Source organism: Nipponia nippon, unplaced genomic scaffold (genome assembly GCF_047370975.1).
Source record: "Nipponia nippon isolate SJK-2023a ecotype South Korea unplaced genomic scaffold, ASM4737097v1 scaffold_12, whole genome shotgun sequence".
Taxonomy (NCBI): Eukaryota; Metazoa; Chordata; class Aves; order Pelecaniformes; family Threskiornithidae; genus Nipponia; species Nipponia nippon.
In genome coordinates, this window is record NW_028262313.1 from 621,304 (window position 1) to 646,061 (window position 24,758).

General features: G+C 69.8%; 3 protein-coding genes across 7 annotated transcripts; 2 read left to right on the forward strand and 1 right to left on the reverse strand.

Annotated features, from left to right (window-relative positions):
* Positions 1-2,935: 2,935 nt before the first annotated feature.
* Positions 2,936-4,884, reverse strand: APLN (apelin). The gene is made up of 3 exons (XM_087748731.1): positions 4,752-4,884; positions 3,770-3,941; positions 2,936-3,678 (listed from the first exon to the last, which is right to left on the reverse strand). The coding sequence occupies exons 1-2, from the start codon at positions 4,816-4,818 to the stop codon at positions 3,775-3,777; spliced, it is 234 nt and encodes a 77-aa protein (XP_087604857.1). The 5' UTR covers positions 4,819-4,884; the 3' UTR covers positions 2,936-3,678; positions 3,770-3,774.
* Positions 4,885-10,636: 5,752 nt separating this feature from the next.
* XPNPEP2 (X-prolyl aminopeptidase 2) lies at positions 10,637-18,002 on the forward strand. The gene is made up of 21 exons (XM_087748121.1): positions 10,637-12,023; positions 12,790-12,863; positions 12,973-13,083; positions 13,172-13,235; positions 13,433-13,537; positions 13,676-13,762; positions 13,866-14,012; positions 14,126-14,227; positions 14,351-14,432; positions 14,826-15,021; positions 15,216-15,305; positions 15,411-15,520; positions 15,603-15,680; positions 15,787-15,858; positions 16,008-16,068; positions 16,218-16,287; positions 16,368-16,472; positions 16,878-16,937; positions 17,125-17,201; positions 17,294-17,392; positions 17,710-18,002. The coding sequence occupies exons 1-21, from the start codon at positions 11,978-11,980 to the stop codon at positions 17,917-17,919; spliced, it is 2,046 nt and encodes a 681-aa protein (XP_087604247.1). The 5' UTR covers positions 10,637-11,977; the 3' UTR covers positions 17,920-18,002.
* Positions 18,003-18,573: 571 nt separating this feature from the next.
* SASH3 (SAM and SH3 domain containing 3) lies at positions 18,574-24,529 on the forward strand. Of its 5 annotated transcripts, none has more exons than XM_087748227.1 (8): positions 18,578-18,801; positions 21,368-21,463; positions 21,729-21,878; positions 21,944-22,088; positions 22,164-22,321; positions 22,491-22,697; positions 22,876-23,146; positions 23,252-24,529. In XM_087748227.1, exons 1-8 carry the CDS (start codon positions 18,748-18,750, stop codon positions 23,437-23,439), a joined length of 1,269 nt encoding a protein of 422 aa, XP_087604353.1. In that variant the 5' UTR covers positions 18,578-18,747; the 3' UTR covers positions 23,440-24,529. The 5 variants fall into 5 exon arrangements, with proteins under 5 accessions (XP_087604352.1, XP_087604351.1, XP_087604353.1 ...); XM_087748229.1 differs by having other exon boundaries at positions 18,583-18,801; positions 22,996-23,146; XM_087748226.1 differs by having other exon boundaries at positions 18,574-18,801; positions 21,944-22,321; positions 23,255-24,529.
* Positions 24,530-24,758: the final 229 nt, after the last annotated feature.

The window sequence follows — 24,758 nt, forward strand, 5'->3', positions numbered from 1 at the left end:
CGGCACACACGCCCAGGGACGGCAGCCAGGCAGCTGCCTGCGGTGGGGGGCTGCCTGTACTCACATCTGCCCTTGGCCTGGAGACCTCGCAGCCCTCTGGCTGCAGCCCCCCGGCAGCACTTGCAGCAGCCACCGCGCTGGAGATGCCGCTCCAGCAGTGCCTCTGCCTGCGGGCCCCTGCCTGTGCCCCTGTCCCTGGCGGGGCCCTTGGCCCCACCGCCCACGCTGCCGCAGCTCCCGCCGCGGTGCAGGGGCTCCGGCACTGCAGGCAGCGTGCAAGGGAGCTGCCCTGGCACGCGGCGCGCGGGGAACATGGCGGAGCCCGGCAGCCTCCCACCTGCCTGCGGGCAGCCGGCCAGGCCAGGAAAAGCCAGAGATTCCTTAGGTCTCCCGGCCCAGGAGTCTTTTCCTCCGGCACCGGCTGGCCACAGCCCAACCGGGGGGTCCTCCCTGGCCTCCTCCTTCCAGACTGGCGCGGGAGGGCTGGGGTCAGGGCTCAGCTGTGCGTCCCCTGGCCGCACCCCAAGCCCCCGCGCTCAGGGCTGGGCGATGCCTGGCGGGGCCGTGGGGCATCGCTGCCTCGCCTGGCAGAGCCACGGCAGCCTGTGCCGGGGGAGGCTGCCGGGCCAGCCCCCAGCTGCCCGTCCTGCCTGCGCCCAGGCAGCCAGGCACTGCGCTGCGGGAGTTCGTGGGCAGGGTGCTGGCTGCCTGCAGCCCATGCGGGGCCGAACCGTTGGTGCTGAGGGGTGGTTTGAGGTGCAGGGGAGAGCCCTCCCAGTTCAAACCAGTAGCAGAAGCACCGTAGGGTGGCGATGGAGGAACGGTACCCCCACCACCACCACCCCAGGACAGCCAGAGCGGGTGCTGGGGTCAGCCAGGAGGGCTGTGCCAGGGCACTGCATCCTGCCCCCATCACAGCACCGGTGGCAACGCCGCCGCCGGCCCCGGGAGGCCGCCGGCCCCGGAAACCACAGCGCGAGGGCCAGGACGGGACTGGGCAGTGAGCTGGCAGCCCTCGCCCACCCACCCCATCCCACCGCGGGGGCACAGGCGGCGGCAAAGCGGGAACGGCAGCGGCTCCCCGGAGGCACGTGGGGCGGCTGGCTGCCACGGCGGGCGTGGGTAGGTGGCGTGGCAGGAGCGCGCTGGCGCGTGGCCGGGGAGCACATCCCTCCCCGGTCCCAGAGGATGAGCTAATGGAGGCCAGCTGGGCCCAGCCCTGCTTCCCCAGGCTCTGCTCCCAGCCCCGCAGCTGCAGCCTTTCCGCTCCTCGGCGGCCCCGTTAACCCCCTCCCCGCCGGTGCTGCCCCCCGCCCACGCCCCCACGGCTGCCGCGCTCCCCTGCCCGCAGCCCCGCCACGGTGCCGGGGCTGAGCTGCCATCTGCCTGCGGACGTCGCTCGTGGGAGGCCTCCGGCAAACAATATGGGGTTTGGGGGCCCCGCACGGGCACTGCCTCGCTTGGGGGGCCCGGCTGGGGCTGGGGGAGGTCCTGTCCTGGGGGGTCCCATCCCTCTGCAGGGCTCAGCCCCCACCCACCTGCAAGGTCCTACAGGGACCCTCAGTCTGCTGCGCCCTGACCCACGGCCCCCCTGCATGGGTCCTGCTCGCGCACAGCCCTGTGGGGACAGGGACACCAGGGACACCAAGGATGGGGACACCAGGAACAGGGACACCAGGGACACCAAGGACGGGGACGCCAGGGAGGAGGATGCCAGGGACACCAGGCACACCAGCGACAGGGACACCAGGGACGGAGATGCCAGGTACCAGGCACCCGCAGCTGCTCCTGTGCGCGGGGCTGCGGGGACAGCTGCCTGGGGCTGGGGGAGAAGGGGGGAGCTGGCAGCCGCCGAGGCTGCCTGAAGGCAGCAGAGTCAAACAGAACCAGCGAGAGAGCCATGCCCGGGACTGGGCCGCCATCCCGCAGCACTGGGGCGGCCGCCTGCCTGTCCCCAGGGGCTGGAGCATCCCGGCGAGGCGCTTGGCAGCAGGCAGAGGCAGCTCCGGCAGCTGCCGCGGTCCCTGCCTGCCCCACTGGCCTCGTCCTCCCCACGCCGGGGCCAGGCCAGGCCCAAACCCTGCTCCCTGCCCCGGCACCGCTCTGCCGGACACAGGTGCTGCACCCTCGGCTTCACCCAGCACCTGCGGGTGCTGGTAACCACGGCAACGGCAGCATCGCGGGAGCGGGGCAGGAGCACCCGCACACCCATGCCTCCCTGCAGAAACCACCTTGCAGAAGCTGTTATCCCAGCAACGGCTTCGGCTAACGAGCTGCTCAAGTGCCAGACCCGGGCACCATCAGTGCCGGGGGACAGCGAGCGGGATGGGCCCGGCCGTGTCCCTCCTCTGGACACGAAGCATCCCGCCGCGGCGCAGAGCCTGTCCCAGCGCCCTGCTCCCTGCTTTGAAGGCGGCTCTTGCTGCTCAGCCCTTCCTCACGCAGCTGATGCCCGCCACAGAGGCGAGCAGAAAAACAAACCCCAGAAGGGGATAACGGCAGGGGGCTCCGGGCAGCATTTGCAGCATTTGCAGCCAGAGTCTTTGCTCCGTGGCCCGAGGGTCCCGCAGCCACTCACCCCACGCTGCCCCGGCTGGGACCAGCACCCCTGTGCCCTCCAGCGTCCCCTCCTGCGTCACCCAGCCCCTCTGCAGGCTTGGGGGATGCTGACCTCCTGTGTTTTCCTACCTTCCTCCCAAATTTTACCGGCCAGGCAGCCCTGCAGCTTGTTTCTCTCTTTGCCGGGCACCTTCTCCACCAGCACTGGGCTGGGGAAGGGGCTGCCATGGGCCCCAGACGCCACGGGGCAGCTCCAGGAGGGAGCAGAGGGCCCCTGGGAGCCCTCCCTGCAGCAGGCGAGCAATCCCTGCCCACGCCTCCAAAAATAAGGGTTTACTGTCATCATAACTCTTTATTATAAAGATGTATTTACACAGAATAAATCTTTACAGACACAAGAGACATGGTCAACAGGACCCAGCGGCACTCAGAGCAAGGGCCCCCCCTTTGGCATCTCTCAGAGTTTGTCAGAGACCCCAATGCCCCCCCATTCTCCCGCTGTCCCATGGCGTGGAGCGGGCAGGGGGCCCAGAGCCCCAGGCTGTGTCCTGGGCAGGCACCCCACGCCTCGGGGGTCCCCAGGAGGTGGGGCTGCCAGCGGGAAGGGGCCCCATGCTCACCGGGGAGGGGAGGGCAGCTCGCCCAGCGTGCGGGATTAGCACCATGGGAATAAATAGACCCCCAGGACAAGCTGTGTGCTCACCCCGGCATGCGGGTGCTTGGCAGGGACGGGGCAGGAGCTCCGAGGGAGCTCGCCGACCCCTGCGGAGAAGCTCCTCCGCCTGACAAAGTGCTTTGCGCAAAGCCCAGGGGTCCCGGCAACCAATGCCCAGGGCAGCCCCACACCCACCGGGACAGGGGCATCGTGGCAGCACCCGGCCCACCACGAGCCACATGGGCGACCCGCTCCCAGCCAGCCCCAGGAGGCGGTGAGGGGAGGCGGGAGGCACCCGCGGTGCCAGACGGTGCCGGGGCCACCAGGGACAGCCGCAGGGAGGAGGTGACGCCAGCCGAGGGCTCACAGGTGGGACCCCGCGCTCGGGGCCGGGAGATGAGCAGAGCGGGCTAGGACACAGAGCGGGCGATGGGAGCCGCGTCCCTGGAAGGCTGGTGGCAACCCTGCAACAAGAGCAAACCCAGGCACGCGTGAGCTCCCTCCCGGCAACGTCACCTGCGTCCCCTTGCTCCCCCGCACCCCGCCGCTCCTCACCTGCCTCAGAAGGGCATGGGGCCCTTGTGGGAGAGCCGGGGCCGGGGCCGCCGGTACCTGCGCCAGCCGCTCGGCCGGTGCCCAGCCCCGCGCCGCGCACCCCGCAGCCGCACCAGCGTTCGGATGAGGCCGTGCTCCGCATCCTTCCCATCCGGCGCCTGGCCCAGCGGCCCTGGGGACGGCAGGGAGAGCGTTAGCCGTGGGATGCCGCGGGGATGCCGCCTGCACCCCGCCGCCTGGCCCAGGGCCGGGCAGCACCGCCCGTTTCCTGACTTGCCCCCAGCAGGAGCCATTCGCCCCGAGCGCTTCCTGCGCCGAGCGGCCGGGCCACCTGCGCCGAGCGTGGCCACCTCGTGCGGCCGCCGCCCCCGGCCTCGCCGCGGGGCACGGAGCCGCCCGGCCGCGGCCCCCGGCCCCCCCCAGCGCCCCCCTCCTCTGCCCCGCTCCCTGCCCGCGCCGGAGCCTCGCCCCCTCCCCGCAGCCCGCTCCCCCGCTCCCCGGCAGAGATGCTCCAGCACCGGCCCCGGCCCCGCCGGTCCCGCACCAGCACGCGTGTGGCAGCGCCTGCGGGGCCGGGGCCGGGGCCGGGGCCGGGGCCGGGAGCGCCGCGGGCAGGCTGGCAGGGCCCCGGCTGCCCCCGGCCGTGCCCCGGGCTGTCACCCGCGGCGCCAGGCGGGTCCTGCCCCGGCGGCCGGTGGCCGTGCCGCCTCGCTGTTGTTCTGCCCGGAGGGACAGGGGGGGTTTGTTGGCACCGTGAAAAGCGCTTTGTCCTCCCCGGCCCGGCGGCAGCGGCTCCCGGGCGGCACGGGCAGGGGGTGCCGGTGTCCCCCAGCCCCCCGCGCCGCGCCCCGCCCCGCCCGCCGTCCCCGCCATCCTCCCCGCCGCCAGCCCGGGCACCGAGCGATGCCGGGCCGGGGGAGGGGGGGGTCCCAGCGCGGCGCGGGGCCGCGGTCGCCCCCCGCCCGGGGGTCCCGGCACTCACCCGCGGCGGCCAGGGCCAGGGCGAGGCAGAGCAGCAGCAGCGCCAGCAGCCAGCGCGGCGCGGCCATGCCGGGGGGCGGCGGGGGCGGCGGCGGCGGCGGCCCCGCTGCGGGGGAGCCGCATTTGTAGGCGGCGAGAGCCCGGCCCGGCCCCGCCGCCCGCCCGGTCATGTGGCCGCCGGGCCCCCGGGGGTCCGCCCCCGCCCGCCCCGCCCCGCCGCCCCCCCGGACACCCCCGCCCCGCCGGCACCCCTGCGGGGCACCCCCTGCGCCCGGCCCCGGCCTCGGGACCACCCCCCACCTTGGTCCCGGGATCCTGGGACGCCGCTCCCAGCCTGGATCTGGGACTTCCCACCCAGCCTGGATCTGGGATCCCCCACCCAGCCTGGATCTGGGACCCCACCCCCACCCCCCATCCTGGCCCCTGGACCCCAGCACTGCTGCCAGCCTGGCCCCCGGGCCCCCCTCCCAGCCTGGCCCAGGACCCCCGCCCAGCCTGGCTCTGGGATGCCCCCTCCCAGCCCAAGCCTGGGACCCTGGAACCCTCCATCCCTCCTGGCCCGGGCGCCCCTTCCAGCCCAGCCCCTTCCCCTGGCACCCAAGGGGGCAGGAGGAGGTCCTGGCACCCCCCCATGCCCACCGCCCCCAGCAGCCCCTGCACCTCCGCCCCCGCGCCAGGCGGTGCCCGCGGAGGGGTCCCCCTGCAGCCCCCAGACCCTGCTGCCCCCGGGTCACGCAGCCACTGCTCGGGGGGCACGAAGCCCCTTCTGCAGGGGGCACGGTGAGGGAGGGGGACAGACCACGGCTGCGGGATGGGCACTGCAGCCCCCGGCTCTGCGCCGCACAGGCCAGGACGGGGGCTAAAGCACCCTGCCCCCCCATGCACAGAGGTGCGGGCTGCGGGTGCCAGTCCTGTGTGGCCTGGGTGCTGGCCGAGCACCAACAGAGCCCCTCATTGACCCCGGGTGTGCTGGTACAGCCGCTGGCACGGTGTCGTGGCGGGTGACGAAGGCAGAGCTGAAGTCTCCCACAGCCTAAGGACCTCCTTGCCTGCAGCCGGGTGCTGGGGAGGCCACGGGGACCACACACAGTGCCAGGACATCCCCCTGCAGCCCCCGCAGGCCTCGTGGCGGGGTCTGGGGAGGCCCAGCCCTGTTGGTAACACTCCCCTCCCCAGCACCCCGGGGGTGGGGGCTGCTGGGACCCCCCCGTGCCGCCCCTCGGGGATTTGGAGCTAGGAGATGGCAGCTGGGGAGGGGGCAGTCAGGGCACACCGCAAAACCATGCGTGCCAAGGACCGCTGTGGCGACGGCCGCGGCACGCCAAGGACACAAGCGGGGCTCTGCAAGCCAGCAGCCAGAAAGCGGCTCCTCCAGGTCCGGGCATGGGGGTCCCCTGGGCAGGCGGCTGAGGGCAGGCTGTAGGTACGGTATGGACTGGGTTTGTGTGGCAAGGTTTTGGTAGCAGAGGGCTGCAGGGATGGCGTCTGTGAGACACAGGAGAGCTGGAAGCTTCGCCTGTGTCCGATAGAGCCAACGCCAGCCGGCTTCAAGACAGACCTGCTGCTGGCCAAGGCTGAGCCCGTCAGCGATGGTGGCAGCGCCTCTGCGATAACAGAGTTAAGGGGGGGGGGGGAGGAAACTGCTGCAAAAAAACAGTATCCGAAGAGAGGAGTGAGAATGTGAGAGGAACAGCCCTGCAGACACCCAGGTGAGTGCAGGAGGGGAGGAGGTGCTGCAGGCGCCGGAGCAGCAATTCCCCTGCAGCCCCTGGGGAAGATGCCCGGAGGAGGCTGTGGCCCCGTGGGCAGCCCGCGCTGGAGCAGGCTCCTGGCAGGAGCTGTGGCCCCAGGGAGAGGAGCCCAGACTGGAGCAGGTTTGCTGGCAGGACTGGTGACCCCGCGGGGACCCACGCTGGAGCAGGCTGCTCCCGAAGGACTGCGCCCGTGGGAAGGACCCACGCTGGAGATGCTCGTGGAGGGCTGTCTGCCGGGGGGACCCCACGCTGGAGCAGGGGAAGTGTGAGGAGAAGGGAGCAGCAGAGACGGCGTGGGATGAACTGACCGCAACCCCCATTCCCCGTCCCCCTGCGCCGCTGGGGCAAGGAGGCAGAGAAATCAGGAGTGAAGTTAAGCCCAGGAAGAAGGGAGGGGGAAGGGGGTTTAAGATGTAGTTTTTATTTTCTCATAATCCTACCCTGATTTGATTGGTAATAAATTAAATTAATTTTCCCCAAGTCGAGTCTGTTCTGCCCATGACGGTAACTGGTGAGTGACCTCCCTGCCCTTATCTCGAGCCCCCCGCTGCTGGCACAGTGCAGGGTCACTGCTCCCCGCCAGCCTCGTGCACCCCAAAGAGGGGTGATCCTTCGGGGGGCAGCTCATGGGGTCGGGGAGCTGGAGCCCATCCCTGCAGGCCAGCGGCCAGGCGCTGGGGTGCAGCGAGGACCCCCACGGCCCGCGCCCGCGGGCACCCATCACCTGCGGGGCTGCGGGGCTGCAGGGGCAGGCAGGCCCTGCCTTCGCAAGGGACCGTGGCAGCATCCCCGGGCCACTGCGCGCTTCCGCATTCCTGCGGCCACGCACACCCTCCCTCCCTCCCTGGCCCGCGTCCTGTTTGCCGGGCGCGTCACCCCGGCCTGAGTCACCCCACGGCCTCCGCAGGTGACGGAAGGCCAACAATAGCCCACAAAGGGAGGATGTCCCCCCGAAGCCTTCCTCCGGCTCGTCTTCGAGGAAACCTCCCGCGGGAGGGAAGGGCCCCACCGGACGCGCGGTGGCCGATGAGCTTCGTCCTGTTGACGCTGGCTTGCTTGGAGCAGCACGCGGCCCCGGGGGTCCCCGGGGGTGGCTGGTGCCACCCCCATGCCGGGTGAGGAGGAGGAGGGATGTGCAGCCCCGGGGCTCACGCTGAGGCTGTGCCCGTGGGGACGGGGCAGGCCAGCCCTTGGATGTGGCTGGGGGGTGGCATCGGGGCTGGCGTCGCGGAGTCGAGTTCAGAGGTTGGGAAGAAGGGGGGGGGACACCCTTGTCACCCTGCGGGCCCCACGGGACCGGGCGTGCAGTGGGGCGGTGAGGGGCGGCGGGGGCCGGGGGGCCTGGGCACCGCCGTGGGTGCAGCCCCCCACCCTGGCGCTGGGCAGGAACCGGCGGGCGGGGGGAAGCATCCTTAGCACATTTCGCTAATTAGCAGGAAGGCAGCAAAGCGCTGCCTGCCTGTCGCCACGGCAACGCGTCACACATCCTTGAGAAACTTTTGTTGCCATGACAATTACAGGCAGCTTTGGTGTCACCCCGCGTCCCCCCCCCCCCCGTCCCTGTCCTGCTGGGGCAGGGGATCCCCCGGCCCTGGGCTCCTTCGAGCGGGGGATCCGAGGGTGATGCCAGGCACAGGCAGCCCGGGAGCATCCGTGACATGAGTGTGCCAGGCCTCAGCCTGCCCGCAGGCAGGGACGGGCTGGCGGCGGGACCGCCCGGCTTGGCTGCTGCCGGCCCCCGCGCCGCACCGGGCTGCGGCAGGACCGGGCGGGGGGGCAGGGGACAGGGGACAGGGGACAGGGGACGGGACGGGGGGACGGGGGACAGGGGTCTGTGCGGCTCCACAGCGCGGTCCTGGTGCCACCTCGTGGTGAGCAGGGTCCCAGTGACACAGCTGGACAGCGGCTGCGGTGACACAGCTGGACAGCGGCTGCGGTGGCACAGCTGGACAGATGCTGTGGTGGCACAGCCGGGCGGTGGCCGTGCGGCCACGCTGCCCCCAACCCTCCGGTGCCAGGGCCGGGCTGCTCCCCAGCCCCAGGGCAGGAGTGGGGCTGGCCACTGGCCCCACGGGGGTGTGCCAGGGGTGCAGCGCCCTGAGCCCTGCGGCCCTGCCTGCGGCCCTGCCTGCATCGTGCCTGTGCGCAGTGGCAACCACGTGCCCTGGCCCCCAGAGCGACTAGCGGGCTCATGCCAGCCAAAGCAGGGTTGGAGGGTGGGGGGACGAGGTGGGGAGAAGAGGGTGGCCGAGGGGCTGCGGCGTGGGCCCTGGTGCCGGCAGGCACTGCGGCAGCTGGCCCCACCTGCAGCCCACCGCCTGGTGCGTTCCTGCTGTCCTTGCCGTCCTGGCACCATGAGCTTCTCCGCGCTGGGGACAAGACCGGTCACCCCAAAGCCCAGAGGGGCCGGTGCCCGTCCCTTAGTGAAGCCGGGATGGGACGCACCAGCTGCCCCGGGGTCGATGGAGGATTTCCACTGCCGTTCAAGAGCCTTGAAGGCTGCTACCACAGAGGTGCTGCCACATTAAATGAGTTACAAATTGGCTGTCCAACAGGTCATGAAATGCCGCTGGGAAGGGCCAGCGTCTCTGAGCGGGGCCCTGGCTCCCACCCCTGGCCTGGCTGTAGCCAGCCTGGTGCCTGTGCCGGGGAAGCAGAGAGCTTGTGTGGGATGGTGCAGGGCCGCACAGCCCAGCGCTGGAGATGGCCCCAGGAGAGGGTCTGGCCGGGCAGAGGGGCTCATCAGGAGGCGGGCAGGGGCACAGGGGGGTGGCAGGCATCTGCAGAGCCCGGGAGCCAGCCGGGCAGGGCTTCTTCCCTGCCCATCGCACTGGGGGTCACGGGGATTCGCTGCCCAGGTTTCCTGGAGGACCTTTTATATTTTCAAGGAGGTTTGTTCGTAAAGCATCTGTTCATTTACTGCAGGCCCTAACAGATCTCCTGCAGCTTGCATCCTGCTGCGCGAGCCACCAAGCGCAAGGTCCCGCTGCGGTGGCAGCGAGGTCCTTCCACCCTTCTCCCAGGGTTTGCTCTCAGCACGCCCGTGCCCCGCGCCTCACCCGCTCCTGTCCCTGTTTTACCTCCTCCAAAGGCGTGCTCGTGCCACGCAGCCCCCTGTGCTCTCAGCCGGAGCCCCGGGGGCCGTCTGGCACTCGGCGGGCTGCGCCGGCCACGCTGCACCTGCCCTGCGGTGCAGCAGGCCCTGAGACATCCCGGCCGGTGACAAGGAGCTCCATGGTCCGAGGAGCAACTCTCCAGCAGGGACTCCTGCCGGCACCCCTGTCCTGGGTGGGGCTGTGTGTCTGTCCTGGGCGGGGATGTGCATCTGTCCTGGGTGGGACACCTCTGCTGCCTGCCAACAACGGGTCTGTCCTTCAGCCAGCCTTTCCCTTCAATAACCACAGAGAAGTCACTGAGCCGGTTAGGGGAAATGCGAGTGCAATAAAAGTGACAGGCCTCGGGGTCAAGGCTCGTTATGACTAACGTAATGAGCTTTTTAGCAAGGCAGATGCCACGGCCATCCGGAGGTGACGGGCTTGGCGGGGCAAAGGGCGCGTCCCAGCGAGCTCCTCCTGCAGAGAGCGGGTCCCTCGCGGGTGGCCGCTGGTCCCCGGGCCCTGTGCCCGCGGGCAGGGCTGGTACCCCGCCTGCAAGGCATAGCCCGGTCTGTTCGGCACCATCACACTTCCCTCCCTCCGTACGCTGCCACCAAAGGTGTCTCTGATCGCGTAAGGCTGCTTGATGCTAAAATATTGCCGTTGTCTCCTTTGCCAGCATTTCCAACCCGACCTGCTAATGCACTCTTAATTTATTATTCCTACTACTCCATTAGCAGGACCATGTGCTCTCACTAGCTCTGAAGTTACCCCATGCTTACCTTCAAGGCCTTACGCGTATTCCTGCTCCCCAGAAACCCGTACCCGCACGCTGCAGGTCAGACGTTCAGCTCCGTCTCTCCAAAGCCCGGTTGCTTTTCCGTATAACCGCGCCGGCTAAAAGCCGGGATGCCAGCGCCACGCACGCTGTGGCCCCAGCCCTCCGTGCTCCTTTCAGACACCGCCTGTGTCCTGCGGAGTCCCCGTGCTCCTCCGTCACCCCTCTCCAGCTCCGTCCCTACCTGCGGGCAGGGGCTGGGCAGAGCAGGCAGGAGCGGCAGCAGCCTCTGCTCCTTCTGCAGTCCATGGGGGGGCCGTGGCAGGATTTTGGGTGCCCTCCAGCCAGTCTCCCTCAGTCCCCACCGCAGAGCACTGGGGGTTTTCCCGCACCGCCACCTCTCATGCAGCCCAAAGCATCTGCAGACGTGTGGGACATGCAGCTGGCCCGGACACCAGAGGCATCAGCGAGCACGGTGCACCACGCTGCTGCCCATGCTGTCCCTTGCTCCTCTCCCATCGCCTTCTTGCCCCGCTTTGCCCTGGCACTGCCCACGGGCATCCCCGGGGAGCTCGGAGCTCGCTGCTGAGGATGGTCGGCTCCTTCCCACCCGCTGCTGGACGCCGGCCGTCCCCTCACCAAAGGGGTGCGGAGGCTCCAGCGCGGAGCAGCCAGGCCAGCGCCCCACACGAAGGCACGGAGGTGAGAGCAGTACAGGCGCTGACGTGGTCCTCGGTGCTGACCGGCTTCTCCCTGGGCTGAAAAGCCTGCCGGTGCAAGATTGCCAACCCCGCTACTAGAGCCACAGTGGAAGAACAGCCACGTAAAAGAAATTAGGGCCCAGCCATGGCCAGATAATGCAAAATCATGTGCTACCAGCACACAGCCGTCTGCAGGAGCCAAGGGCGGGTGGGTGTTTCATCGGTGCTCTGGCTGCCCCGCTGGCCCTGCCGACAGCCAGCTCCCAGGCCCGCAGGCAGGTAGGGCCCTACAGGAAGGAAAGGCGCTTTTGCCCCCCGGGACAGCTGCAATGCTCAGCAGCTGCCACGGAGTCCCCCCCACCCCCAGCACTGGCCTCGGCCAGCCCCAGCCCCGGGGATGCCGCTGGGCACAGGGCTGGGGACCGCCACGGCCGTGCCCGGGAGGATGCTCTGCACCGCTCCACGGCCTGGTGGAGGAGGACGGCTGGCTCGGGGAGTCCGCTGGCCCCAGCAGCGTGCCGCTCCGGGGGGCCCCGTGCCAGCCCTCCGTGGCCCTGGGGGACAGAGGTTTTCCTGGGGACACAGGGCAGCGGAGCACGCAGCAGCCCCTGCTTGCCTGCATTTAACCCTGGGCGCCAGGCTGAGCTGGCACAGTCCCACCTCTGCTCCAGGAGGATCTTTGGACTTTGTGCTGATTTTGCAGTTTGCTTTGATTTAGCAGCAGGATTCGCTTTCAATGCATAGGACAACAACCTCCTCATATCTGCTCTGGGCCTTGGCCCTCCCATCCAGCATCCCTCCGCCTCGGGGCAAAGGCGCAGGAGGAGGGACCTGTCACCTAAGGCGCTGGGGAAAGGTCCCCTCCGCTGCCCGTCCTGCTGAGCGCCCCCAGGGCAGCCATGCACCCCGCGCAGTGGATCGCAGCCTGGGTGCTCCTGCTCCACGGTATGGCGGAGGGGCTGGGCTGGGAGGTGGGGTGGGCTCACCAGGGGACGACGCATCCCGGGACCCCCCGGGACCCAGGCTGGTCCCAGCGTGGAGGATGTAGGGGTGTTTTGCAGCAGTCCGAACCACAACTTTGGGTGAAGCAAGGGTGGGTTTCCCTTAGGGAGCCAGGGCTGTGCTGCTGCTCCAGCCCTGCTGCCCCAGGGAAGGGGGCCGGGCTGGGGAGAGGGGCTAATCCTGCCTGCCTGAGCCCAGGGACGAGCGCTGGGAGGTGATGGTGGTGGAGAGCTCAGGGAAAGGCGGTGCCGGTGGTGGCACCAGATGCAGAGCAGCACTGGGGAGAGGCCAGGTCCTGCTGGGGGCACATCCCTGGCTGCTGGCCAGGTCCTCCATCAGCCCCAGCGCCAGGGATGCTCAGGGCTGGCTCCTACCAACCCCCTCCCCAGCTCCCGGGCACGGTGGGCACTGGCTGTGCCTCCTGGCGATCCCACCGCACCCCTGGGGCCCGTCCCCAGGCATGCCACGGGCGCTGGCGTGCCCGGAGCGTTTACTTCCTCTTGAGCCAAGTGATGGCATTGGTTTTCACCCACTCTTCCTGGGGCTAAAAACTCGGGTTTTTGCAAAAAGCCCCAAAGCTGGGCTGGCTCGGTGTTTGGGACTGGGGACGAGGGTGACAGCTGCCCCCGTGCTGGCTCTGGGCTGCAGCAAGGGGCCAGCAGGACCCCGGGCTGCAGCCTGAGGCTCCGGGGTGTCCCGGTGTCCCTAGGCTGTGCCGCAGGCCGGCCGCCACAGGCTGCCTCTGCCAGGACCGACGTCCGGGACTGCTCCACGGACCCACCGGTGAGCCCCGCCGCGCCCGGCCCTCCCTGCTCCTGGGACACCCCGCACGGGGTCACCCCCCCAGCCCCACCGCTGCCCCCCCCCAGCACGTGTCCCCTTGTGCCACCAGTACCTGCCCCCTACGGCTGTCAACACAACGGCACGGCTCGCCGCTCTGCGGGACACCATGCGAGCCCACGGTGTCCATGCCTACATCGTGCCCTCCACGGATGCCCACATGGTAAGGAAGCAGCCTGCCTGCGCCCCTGGGGACCGGCTCCCCGGCTGGTGCCCGTGGCCGCCTCTCATGGCTCCATCCCCGGCTCCAGAGCGAGTACATCGCCGAGCGGGATTCCCGGCTGGGCTGGCTGACCGGCTTCACCGGCTCTGCAGGTAAGCGCATCCTCGCCACCCTGGGGCCCTGCTCGGGGGCCAGCACCCAGCTGCCTGCTGGTCCTCATCCTTGGGATCCTCAGGGCAGGGCATGGTCCCGCTCCACATGGGAGACTGGGCTGGGGCTCCCTGGGGGTCCCCGCCAGCTGGCTGGAGAGGGGGCAGAGGTGATGCCTGAGCTCCCACTCCTGTCCCAGGCACCGTTGTGGTGACGCAGGACAAGGCTGCCCTGTGGACCGACAGCCGCTACTGGACCCAGGCAGAGCGGCAGATGGACTGCAACTGGGAGCTGCAGAGGACAAGTCAGTGGGGGGCAGGCTGGGGGGCTGCTGCCTCTCCCCACCCCCAGGACCCCCCAGCCCCAGCCGCAGCCTCATCTGGGCTCAGCGTGGGCCAGGACACGGTTCGCCCCCGCGGTGCCACCCAGCTCTCTCCTGCAGTTTGGATCGAGTCCATCGGGCTGTGGATCCTGGAGGCGGTTCCTGTGGGGGGGAACATCAGCTTGGACCCCTTCCTCTTCTCCATCGGTAGGGTTGGCCATCACACGGGGGGACCCTGCCCGACAGGAGGGCAGCTCCCAGGTATGGATTTACCAGGTGCCCCCAACTGCGGGCTGCTTCCCCCCCTCAGACACCTGGAACAGCTACAGCCGGGCTCTGCACGGCTCTGGCAGGACCCTGCTCCCCATCGAGACCAACCTCGTGGATCAAGTGTGGGGTGACCAGAGACCCCCTCCAGCCTCCAGCGAGATCTACAGCCTCCCAGAAGAGTTCACGGGTACAAGCGTGCCATCCCCCTCAGGGCTGCTGGGCGGATGCTCGCCCGCAGCAGCCCCCAGCCCGGGGCCGTGGTGATCCCCGAGCTGAGCCTGCTGCTCGCTCCTCTCCCAGGGAGCAGCTGGCAGGAGAAGGTGGCCGGGATCCGGCAGCAGATGGAGCAGCACATTCGACGCCCCACGGCCGTGCTGCTGTCGGGGCTGGAGGAGACGGCCTGTGAGTAGCCACGGTGCCGTGGTGGGTGCCGTGGTGGGTGCCGTGGTGGGTGCCATGGGCTCCGAGCCCTGGGGGTGGGAGGGCAGCCGGCAGATGCAGGCTCGGAGGTCTTGTTCCTGGCAGGGCTCTTCAATCTCCGTGGAGATGACATCCCCTACAACCCCGTCTTCTACTCCTACACCCTGATGACCAACACCAGCATAAGGTGGGCACCACCTCCCCGCGGGCACAGGGCACAGATGGGGCTCAGCACCTTCCCTCCCCTTCCAGGGCCGGCATCCGTGGGACCCTCCTCGGCCCCACTGCCCCCTTCCCCAGAGCCCAGCATGTCCTGCAGTGCCCAGCCCCGTTGTGTGTCCCCTCCAAACCCTGCATATTTCCCGGCTCCAGCCCCCTCCCACCCAGCCCACCTTGGGGTGCAGCCCCCTCCCTTCCAGCCCACCCTGAGGGTGACCCCCGTTCCCAGCCCAGCATCCCCTCTGAGCCCCCCAGTCTCCCCCTCTTCACCAGTGTGCCCTGCACGGCTGGGCTCGGGGGGGGACACAGGCAGCAGGCCAACCCCACGGCTGTGCCCAACCCATCCCGCATCCTTCCCCAGCCTGTTTGTGGACGAGCAGCGGCTGTCGGCGGCGGCGCGGGAGTCCCTGCAGGCAGGCTGCCCCGGGCTGCTGTGCGTGGAGCTGCAGGAGTACGGGCAGGCACGTGCCCACCTCCGCCAGTACGTCCAGGGCAACGTCACCGTCTGGCTGGGCACCGAGTACACCACCTACGGCCTCTACAGCGTCATCCCCCAGGTGGGGCATGGCCGCGTGCCGCTGCTGACACCCGTGCCGCCGAGCCCGGCTGTGGGCGACATGGGTCCTGCTGGGCTCGGGGACGGCCCTGTGCCACCGAGCCACGGGGCAACAGGCTGTGCCGCGGCCATCCCTGGGGCATGAGGGGGTGGGTGGCTGTGCGCGGCCGTGCCACCCCCAGCCTGCCCTTGCAGGAGAAGCTGCTGGAGGACAGCTACTCCCCTGTCATGCTGGCCAAGGCTGTGAAAAACGCCAAGGAGCAGGAGCTGCTGCGAGCCGCTCACGTAAGGGCTGTCCCCATCCCCGCAGCCCCGAGCAGAAGCGGGGGGCAGCCAGGGGAAGCGGGGTGCTGATGCCCCCTTCCCCTGATGCCGCTGGGCCACCCCCAGGTTCGGGACGCAGTGGCTGTCATCCAGTACCTGCTGTGGCTGGAGAAGGTGGTCCCGCAGGGGCAGGTGGACGAGTTTTCGGCGGCAGAACACATCAATGCACTCCGCAGGTCAGTGCTGCCACCGCGGCCCCCCCTGCCCGGTGGAGGGCAGCCGGGGACCCCCTGCATCTCCCTCCCTGCTGCCTTCCAGGGCCCAGGGGCACAACCGTGGGCTCAGCTTCCAGACCATCTCCGCCAGCGGGCTCAACGCGGCGCTGGCCCACTACAGGTACAGCTCGGCCCCGGTCAGGGCCAGGGGTGCCAGGGCCGGCAGCGGCAGTGGGGAGCGGGCAGCTGGAGGCTGGGAGTGGGCTCTGACCCCCGCCCCCTCGCAGCCCCTCCAACGAGAGCAGCAGGAAGCTGTCCGTGGACGAGATGTACCTTTCGGACACCGGAGGGCAATATCTGTGCGTAGCCCTTGAGGCGAAACCCCCCCCCCCCCCAGCACTGCGCAGCCCCCCACCCCCTCCCCGTGCCCCCAGCGCAGGGCGGTGGCAGGGGGCCCCAAAGCCGGCGCTGGGGCTGCGTCGCCCCTGTTCACGGCCCCCCTTTGCAGGGACGGGACGACAGACATCACGCGGACGGTGCACTGGGGTGTGCCGACCCCGCTCCAGAAGGTACCAACCCCTCCCGTGCCAGCCAGCACCCCCCTGTGGTGCCCAGCATCCCCGTGGTGCTCAGCACCAAGGTGCCAGCCAGGGCTGGATGTGTCGGGGCGAGCCTCCGGGCAGCACCACGCTCAGCCCCGCCGCCATGTCCCTTGTAGGAAGCCTACACCCGTGTGCTGATGGGCAACATCGACCTGTCCCGCCTCGTCTTCCCGCCCAACACGGCAGGTGGGTGCTGAGCCGGGCGCCTGGCAGCCCGGCCCTGCGCGGGCCCTCGCCAGCTCACTGACCCCCATCCCATTCCCCAGGGAGAGTGGTGGAGTCCTTTGCCCGCCGGGCACTCTGGGACGTGGGACTCAACTACGGCCACGGGACCGGCCACGGCATCGGCAACTTCCTCTCGGTCCATGAGTGTAGGTTCTGCGGCACTGACACCAGCGCTGGGGACACGGGCTGAGCTGCAGGGGACAGGGACAAGGGGGACTTGTACCCAGCTGAGCCTCTGGCTGCGGGCGTGTGTCCCTACCTGCAGGGTGCTGCGGTCCTTGCCAGGGTGGACCTGCAGTCCTTGCTGGGGTGGTCTCATGGTCCTTGACAGGGTGACCACATGGTCCTTACCAGGGTGGCCCTGTGTTCCTTGCTGGGGTGGCCCCACAGTCCTTGCTGGGGTGGCCCCGTGGTCCTTGCTGGGGTGGCCCCGTGGTCCTTGCTGTGGTGGCCACAAGGTTCTTGCCCATGTGACACCTCGGTCGCTGTCAGGGTGTCCCCGCAGCACACGCCGTCCCCAGGAGCTGTAACCCACCCCATGTCCCCTGCAGGGCCCGTGGGTTTCCAGTCCAACAACGTGCCGCTGGCGGCCGGCATGTTCACCTCCATCGGTACGTGCGCCTGGTGCTCCGGTGCCTCGGGCTCTCGGGGACGTCCCTGAGGGGCAGAGCCCGGCCAGGGGAGGAGGCGTTCAGCTCTCGGCCCCACTCAGGGGCCAGGTCAGGCCCCTCTGGGGTGGGATGGGCTAGGGGAGTTGCTGGGGCTCGGGACTCACTGGGCGCCTTCCCCGGCCCCCAGAGCCTGGGTACTACCGGGACGGCGAGTTCGGGATCCGCATCGAGGACATCGCCCTGGTGGTGGAGGCGCAGACCAAGGTAGCGCAATGGGGCTGGGCTGGCAGGGGTGGCACGGCACCGGGCGGCTGCACCGCGGGTTGGGGGCACCCAACACCACCTCTCTGCGGCAGTACCAGAGCGGGGAGAAGCCCTTCCTGACCTTCGAGGTGGTCTCCCTGGTGCCCTACGACCGCAACCTCATCGACCTCAGCCTCCTGTCACCGGAGCAGGTACAGGGTGCTCGGGGCAGGGGGCAGAGCAGGGATGTGGGGCCAGCACGTAGGGCTGGGGTACAGGGAGAGCAAAGGGGGCGGGGGGGGGGACATAGCAGGAAACCAGGATGACGGCACGAGGTCAGGGCAGGTAAACGGGGCTGGGAGGGGTGCGTGGATGGAGAGGGGCAATGGAGTCTGCGGATGGGGCCAGTGATCGGGGTGTGGGGTAGCTGGATGGGGTGAGCCAACGGGGGGCAAGGGGGGTGCAGGTGGTGAGGGGGGACAGGCAGCCGGGGCAGCCTCCCGCAGCCCCCTGCGGTGCCTGGCTGCAGATCCGGTACCTGAATGCCTACTACGAGACCATCCGGGCACGTGTGGGGCCAGAGCTGCAGCGGCAGCAGCTGGAGGAGGCGTACCGCTGGCTGCAGAGGAACACCGAGCCCTTCCCGCTGGGCAGCGCCGCCACCGCCGCCACCGCCACCCTGGGCGTGCTGGCCCTCGCCTCCCTCGTCTCTGCGCTGCTCAGCGGGCTGCAGGCCTGACCCTGCGCCAGCCGGCCCCACGCCAGCCCCCTCCCTGCCGCGGCTGTTTCTTCTCTCCACCGCTCACTTCCTTTTTTTTTTTCTATTTGCTCGTTTGTGATTAAACATGAGCAACATGGAGGGTGCCTGTGCACTGCTGTGCCCTGCCACGGCAGCCCGGTGCGCTGCCAGCCTGCCCGCCGCCTCGCTGGCTGGTGTGGGGCTGGGGTCCAGCCCCACGTGGCCCCCGGCCCCACACATGCCACCCAGCCCATGCTGGCTTCCCTGCCCTGGGGTGGCCAAATCAGCACCTGCGGCGAGGAGACAGAGATTCAGGGCGGATTTTAATTCTTGGGAGCAGAGATGGGGGAACCGGAGCAAGAGGGTGCAGGGGAGCCGGCCCGACTGGGGCCATCCCCGCTGCCCCGTGGGTGCCAGTGGCAGGGTGCCAATGTGCAGGTCCCACCTGGGCTTGAGCCCAGCTAGGAGGACCCGCGGATGCAAGGGACACAAGGGACATCCCGAGCGGACACGGCGGAGGGGTTGGGGACCTTCATCCTCTGCATGGGGGGGACACAGTGCCCACCAGCAGCATCGCCAAGGGGTGGCAGGGCGCGGGCAGGCATCCCCGCCCCGGGGGCCCTGGGCAGGGCCGCGGCTTCGTGGAGGGTTTCCTTCCTCCTGTCCCAGCCTGCGCACCCGCCAGCCACCCTGAGCCGCGCCGCTGCAAGCACCTCTCATGTGACTGCCGGCTTCCTGTGCGCTTCCCGGCCTCGGTGCCGGTGCTTCGGTACGTGCCGTGCCAGGCGCTGCCCCAACACTGCACCCTTGCCACCGGGCCCCAGTACCATGCTGCGCCGCAAGCCCTCCAACGCTGGCGAGAAGGAGTCAGGACACAGGAAGGTGAGCGTTGGCGGTGCCCGGCCGCCCTCGGCACCCATGGGTGTCCCTGCACACCCAGCGCTGGCCGAGCCCGGGCTGCCCATGGGATGCTGAGCGGGGAGCACTGGTGTCGGGGGGCAGAGCCCTGTGGGGCCTGGGGGCAGCACTGCCAGCAGTCAGTCCCTGCCACTGCCGGCCACCGTGGCCACCACCAGTGTGTGGTCCTGGCCGTGTCCCGCGCCCTGCTCCCACCCTGGCTTGCAGCACGGTGGGACGGGCGGCTGGGATGCGCAGACCCCCGGGGTCAGCATGGGTGCAAGCCAGGGTGCTGGTGGGACCCGTGGGGCTCTGCCGGGGACAGCGGCTCCCCCTCCCCGCAGCGTGGGCGGCCGCCTGCCGCTTCCTGCCGGGGCGGGGGGACGGCCGCGGTGCCAGGCGCGCAGCTCCCAGCCCAGCCCGCGCAGCAAGGTGTCTGCGGTCGAGGCAGCGCGAGGCTGCAGCTCTGTCACGTGTGTTGGCCGCTTCCTCCGGCAGCACCGCACCAGGTGCTGGACCGACCAGCAGCACCGGCTACCAGCACCGCGGCCTCTCGAGAGCCCCCGGCACAGCAGGGCCATGTGGCACCCTGCCGGGTCTTGCACCAGCGGGCGCTTCAGCTCTTGCCAGGCCCTGGTGGGAGGGCTTCGGCAACAGCGAGCCACCAAGGGGAGCAGGGGGACAGCACCCGGTGCCGCGGTCCTGCCCATGAGGGGCAGACATCCCACCAGAGCTACATGCCATGGCGGCTCCTCCGTGCTGGAAGCTCCCAGGGGAAATCTGAGTGAAGCCCCCGCTCCCTGTGTGGGGGTGGCCCCGCGAGCCCGGCAGGCCCCGGCGGGCATCCCCTGCCCTTGCCCAGCTGCAGCCGCCGCTCTCACTTCCCTCTCGCTGCCGTGCTGCCCGGGGGGGCCCGGCTGCCCCAGCTCCACGGCCCCCCGCTGCCAGGCTTTCCACAGTTGCTCTCACACCCCCGGCTCCTCCAGACCCAGGGCAGCAGCCGATGCGAAGTTGTTTCCTCTGAAGGGTGCAGGGGGAGACCCAAGGGGTTCAAGTCACCCGGGTCTTGTGGGTTCAGGGCTGCTGGGGCTGGAGCAGGGCAAACCGCCAGCATCTCCTCCACACAGATGCACCAGCTGAGCTGGTCCTGCTAGGCCACAGCAGGGATGGAGCCAGGTCTCCCTCCTCCGAGGCAGCCCTCTATAAGGAAATGGCAAAAACAAGTAATAAGGGATGCTCGGTTGAGGCAATAAAAAGGAGAAGGAGGAGGGGAAGGCGCAGGGCTGTGTCTGAGCAGGGCCAGGCTGCGCAGGGGCTGGGAAGGGCCTCGGCCGCCTCCGTTGCAAGCAGGAGCCCGAGGCGGGCAGAGCAACGCGAGAAAGGAAATTGCTGCGTTTGCGGTTGAGACAAGACCGAGCGCCGTGGTGCGCGCTCTGAGCGTGCCGGCAGCCGGGAGCTGAGCTCGCCCAGCCCCAACACGTGAGCCGGCTCCCACGGCAGCGCTGGTGCTGGTCGTTCAGGGGTGGGGGAGACCCGGGACTGCGTGGCCATGCGGGGACCCCGGCTGGCCAGCAACGAGGGTGCTCCCGGCACAGGGAACCCCTTCCCACGTGGGACAGGCACCCAAGGACATGGAGAGGAGGGAAGGAGAGGCAGGGGGGCAGGCAGGGGGGCACAGGGAAGACTGGAAGAGGCAGTGATGGAGGGCTGCGCCAGGACTGAGAACCAAAACCCGCGTCAGCAGCTTTGGCACAAAGCCAGGACTGAGCTTGCTGGCGATGCCGGTGGGGAGGTGCTCTCTGGGCTGTGAGATGATGCTCGCAGGCAGAAAATGTGGGCAGCTTTCAGGCCTGGAGCTGAACGTGAGGGCAGCAGCACGGGCACGGCAGCACCCATGCTCTCAGCCGCTGAAAGCAGCCTTTAGCTGTCAGACGTTCCCAGGGAAGGGAGGGACCGACCCAGGTCGCAGCCACCGCAGGAGCAGGATGGAGCGCAAGGCGGGTCCCACTCTGCTCTCGTTCCCGAAATCCCTGGCTCAGGGGCCAGGCCAGCGCAGCATGGCCACGTTCGGGTGCTGAGTGGAGCGGCTGCGTTGCAGAGCCTCTGTGTTTTCGCAGCCAGCGCCTAGCCCATGTGCCACGAGAGCAGCGCGGTGCAGTCCTGGGCTGCTCCCAGCCCAGTGGTGCCAGGCTCGGTGCCGGAGTGCCCGCAGCAGGTGCTGGAGCAGGGGCTCGCGGCACGGCTCAGTCCGCAGCAGCACCGAGCAGCACCGCGCTGCGCAGTCCCTGCCCCGGGAACGCTGGGCCAGGCAGCCGCGCGTGCGCCAGGAGCAACGCCAGGTCTGTGCATGCCAGGTCCTGGGGGCTCACAACACACGGCGGCTCTTGGCAAGGGCAGGAAGGGCGAGGCTGTGCCAGCCAAAAAATTCTTCAAGCACCGGCATCACCCTGGGCAAGCCAGAGCAGCCCGAGGGGCCGGCTGCCGGAGGGGAGGGTGGGAGCCGGGGCAGGGGGCGCAGGGAGAAGCCCTCACACCTTTCTGTCTCTCCCAGCTCTCCCTCCAGCGATCCAGCAGCTTCAAGGACTTCGCCAAGTCCAAAGTCAGCTCCCCCGCGCCGAGCGAGAAGGAGTTCAACCTGGAGGAGAACGTGAGTGCCCGGCCCCCCGCGGGGCGGCAGCACCCCTGCCCCGTCCCGCTCCCACCTTCCCGCCAGGCACAGCCCTGCTCAGAGCTGTTTCCCCAGACTCCTGGTCCTGCTGGTGGCCCACATGCCGTGGGGCAGCCCCAGGGCTTCCAGCACCGGCAGGGTTTGGGGTCTCGCTCCCCAAGGAGTCTCGCAGCCCTGTGTGACCCAGCTGAGGTTTGCCCGGGGGGCGGGGGGGCTCTGCCTTCACTCTCCATCCCTCTGCCAGATCCCCGAGGATGAGTCCAGCAGTGCCGGCCCCGACGATGCTGCACGGAGCAGCGGGATGAAGCTGGGCAAGAAGTGGCGGGCCGTCATCTCCCGCACCATGAACCGCAAGATGGGCAGGATGGCCGTGAAAGCCCTGGCCGAGGGGAAGGTGAGGGGGGGCCCGGGCAGGCGGGGGCAGCTCCCCCTCCCTTGGCCTGACCCCGGTCCCTGCAGCAGGGAGACGTGGAGGAGGAGGGGTCCCTGTGCCCCCTGTCCCCAGCCAGCAGCACAGAGGAGCCGAGCCACGAAAAGGTGCCCCTGTCCTACGTGGAGATGGAGGAAGACGGGCACCCATCCCTCAGCCGCCAGCTGTCCAGCGGTGAGCCTGGCCCCGGCAGCACCCCGGCCCCTCGCCCCACAGCCGGGCACATCCTCACCTCCCTCCCCGCCACAGGCAGCGAAGTTTCCAGCCCCAGCCCCGGGAGCAGCAACCGGGAGAGCCTGCGGCTGGAGGAGAGCGGTCCAGCCTACACCGGCCCCTTCTGCGGCCGGGCTCGCGTCCACACCGACTTCACGCCCAGCCCTTACGACAAGGACTCGCTGAAGCTGCGGGTGAGGCATGCCATGGCCAGCCCGGGGCTGGGGAGAGCTGGGGCGAAGGACAGGACCAGGGTGCGGGCCCTGGGGAGGGAGGGTGGCGGGGGACCCCCCTGAGGGGGGGGGATGTCCCCAGCCGTCCCCAAGCCTGCACCTGCCTCCACCCCCATCTCCCTTGGCCCAGAAAGGGGACATCATCGGCATCATCGAGAAGCCGCCCGTGGGCACCTGGACCGGGCTGCTCAACAACAGGGTGGGCTCCTTCAAGTTCATCTACGTGGACGTCATCCCCGAGGAGACGGCCCCCGCCCGCAAGAGCCGGGGCCCCGGCAAGAGCAAGCGGCTCAAGCCCAAGACCCTCCACGAGCTGCTGGAGCGCATCAACCTGCAGGTAAGGGACGGGCGCCCGTGGGCGGGCGGCGGCACCCAGCACGAGCCCAGGGTGCCGGCAGCAGGACCACCCTCCCCTCTGCTCCCCAGCTGCCCTTCGCTATCCCCCATCCCCGTGGGCCCCTCCGCCTCACGCCCGAGCACCGCTGGGGGGCAGAGGGGACACGTGGCTTTTCCAGATGATGCTCGGGCGAGTGCCCACTGTGGACCTGTGCCGTGGCGGGAGCCACCAAGGGCCAGGCGAAGAGAGCCGGGGAGCCGCGCCGTGCTCCGCTCACCCCTCCGCCCTCCCGCCGCAGGAGCACACCTCCACCCTGCTGCTGAATGGCTACCAGACCCTGGAGGACTTCAAGGAGCTGCGGGAGACCCACCTCAACGAGCTGAACATCACGGACCCCCAGCACCGCGCCAAGCTACTCACGGCTGCCGAGCTCCTCCTGGATTACGACAGTAAGAGCTGGGGTGGGAGCCACCGCGCGCTGCCCGCGGCCCCCACGCCCGGCAGCCCCGGCAGCAGCCTCGCTGCCCGCTAACGCCGCGTCCCGTCTCTCTCAGCAGCGAGTGAGCCGGAGGAAGGCGACAGCTCCGAAGCCCAGCCTTCACCCTCAGAGCCCAAGGGGGACATTCCCCGGGACTCAGGCTGCTTTGAGGGATCAGAGACCCTAGACGGCAACCGGGATGAGGGCGAGCTGGGGGGTCCCGAGGGGCAGCTGCGGGCCCTCTCCCTGGCAGAGTCCTCCTGAGGCGGCCCTGCCTGCTGGCACTGCCCCGCCGACACAGCCGCTTCCCACCCTGGCCTGGCAGCGGGTCCGGACTGGAGGGGACGGCTGCTGGCGGGGGAAGCAGGTGAGCCCTGGCGCGGGCGCCCTGCGCTGCAGGCGGGAGCTGCGCAGCTGCGGGCACTTCAGCCCTCGGCCCCCCGAGGCTGCCCCGTCCGCTGCCCCCGGGACATTTTGCACTGCGCTGCCTTGCACCGCTGCCCCGACGAGGGTGCTCCGGGCACACCGCACTCCCCGCCGAGATGCCGCGGGCCTGGATTGCCTCTCCTGGGTTTGCCCCACTTTATCCACAGCTTTAATAGCTCCTCCCAGAGCCCTCGCCTGCCAGGCAGAGCGCATGGCAGCCTGCAAGGACAGCGCAATCTGCAGCAGGCAGGGAGGGAGCAAACCCAGCGCCGAGCAGCCATGTGCGAAAGCGCAGAGGTGCTGCTGAGCCCAGCTCCTCACCGGCAGGGAGGACGCCCGCGCCGCCTTCCTCCACCGTCTTCCTTGCGCGGCCAGGGAAAGGTTTGCTGGGAAGTCTGGGTTGTGGGGGGAGAGGGTCAGCCCAGCCAGGGCACCGCGAGCCCCCTCCCTCGGCTCGAGAGGAGCCCCGAAGGCTGCCCGCAGCTCACCACCGAACCTGGTCCGGAGGGCTGCGGGAGGGAGCTGGAGCAAGCGCCCTGCTGCTCCGCGGGCAGAGGGGCTTGGCAGGGTGAGGCAGGACAGCCCCCGTGGCAGGATGGCCCCTTCCAGCCTGCCAGATCCCCCCAGCGCACCGGCCACCCCAGGCACCCCCTGGGACGGGGCAGGGGAGCTGCAGCCCAGGCGGGGCCCTGCAGAGCCCCCCTGTGCGGGCAGGGGCAGGCAAGGGAAGGCATCCACATGGGATCCTGGGGCACCCTCGAACAAATAAAGAGGCTGGTTCCCCGCTCGGGGTACCTACCCCAGCCCCCTCCGGCCCGGCTCTTGCTGCTGCACGCCACCAGCTCCAGCTCCTGCGCTGCAGCACCCTTTGGGCACCCGGGTCGTTCCTTTGCGCTCAATCTCAATAAAAGCGTGCAAGTCCATTTCACCCCGGCCTTCAGCCTGCTTCCGACCCGCCGGCAAGGCTCGGGGAGGGAGCTGGGGAAGGGAGCTGTGTCTGCGGGTAACTGAAAGCTCCCCAGGCCGCTCCCCGGCTGCAGCCGCCGGGACTTGTCCCTGCTCAGCGCGGGCTGCAGCATCTGCGCACGAGACCCCCCTCCACCCGCCGTGGGGGGACAGCGGGACACAGGACACGGCAGAGAAGAGACCCTGGAAGC

What these genes read in the sequence shown, in the direction of transcription:
- APLN (XM_087748731.1), bottom strand. Translation starts at nt 4,818, where the DNA reads ATGGCCGCGCCGCGCTGGCTGCTGGCGCTGCTGCTGCTCTGCCTCGCC. An exon ending in CCTGGCCCTGGCCGCCGCGG is followed by an intron (nt 3,942 to 4,751) that starts GTGAGTGCCGGG and finishes TGCCGTCCCCAG; the next exon opens with GGCCGCTGGGCCAGGCGCCG.
- XPNPEP2 (XM_087748121.1), top strand. Translation starts at nt 11,978, where the DNA reads ATGCACCCCGCGCAGTGGATCGCAGCCTGGGTGCTCCTGCTCCACG. An exon ending in CTTCCCGCCCAACACGGCAG is followed by an intron (nt 16,288 to 16,367) that starts GTGGGTGCTGAG and finishes CCCATTCCCCAG; the next exon opens with GGAGAGTGGTGGAGTCCTTT. An exon ending in CTTCCTCTCGGTCCATGAGT is followed by an intron (nt 16,473 to 16,877) that starts GTAGGTTCTGCG and finishes TGTCCCCTGCAG; the next exon opens with GGCCCGTGGGTTTCCAGTCC.
- SASH3 (XM_087748225.1), top strand. Translation starts at nt 18,748, where the DNA reads ATGCTGCGCCGCAAGCCCTCCAACGCTGGCGAGAAGGAGTCAGGACAC. An exon ending in TGGAGCGCATCAACCTGCAG is followed by an intron (nt 22,698 to 22,875) that starts GTAAGGGACGGG and finishes TGGCTTTTCCAG; the next exon opens with ATGATGCTCGGGCGAGTGCC. An exon ending in GCTCCTCCTGGATTACGACA is followed by an intron (nt 23,147 to 23,251) that starts GTAAGAGCTGGG and finishes CGTCTCTCTCAG; the next exon opens with CAGCGAGTGAGCCGGAGGAA.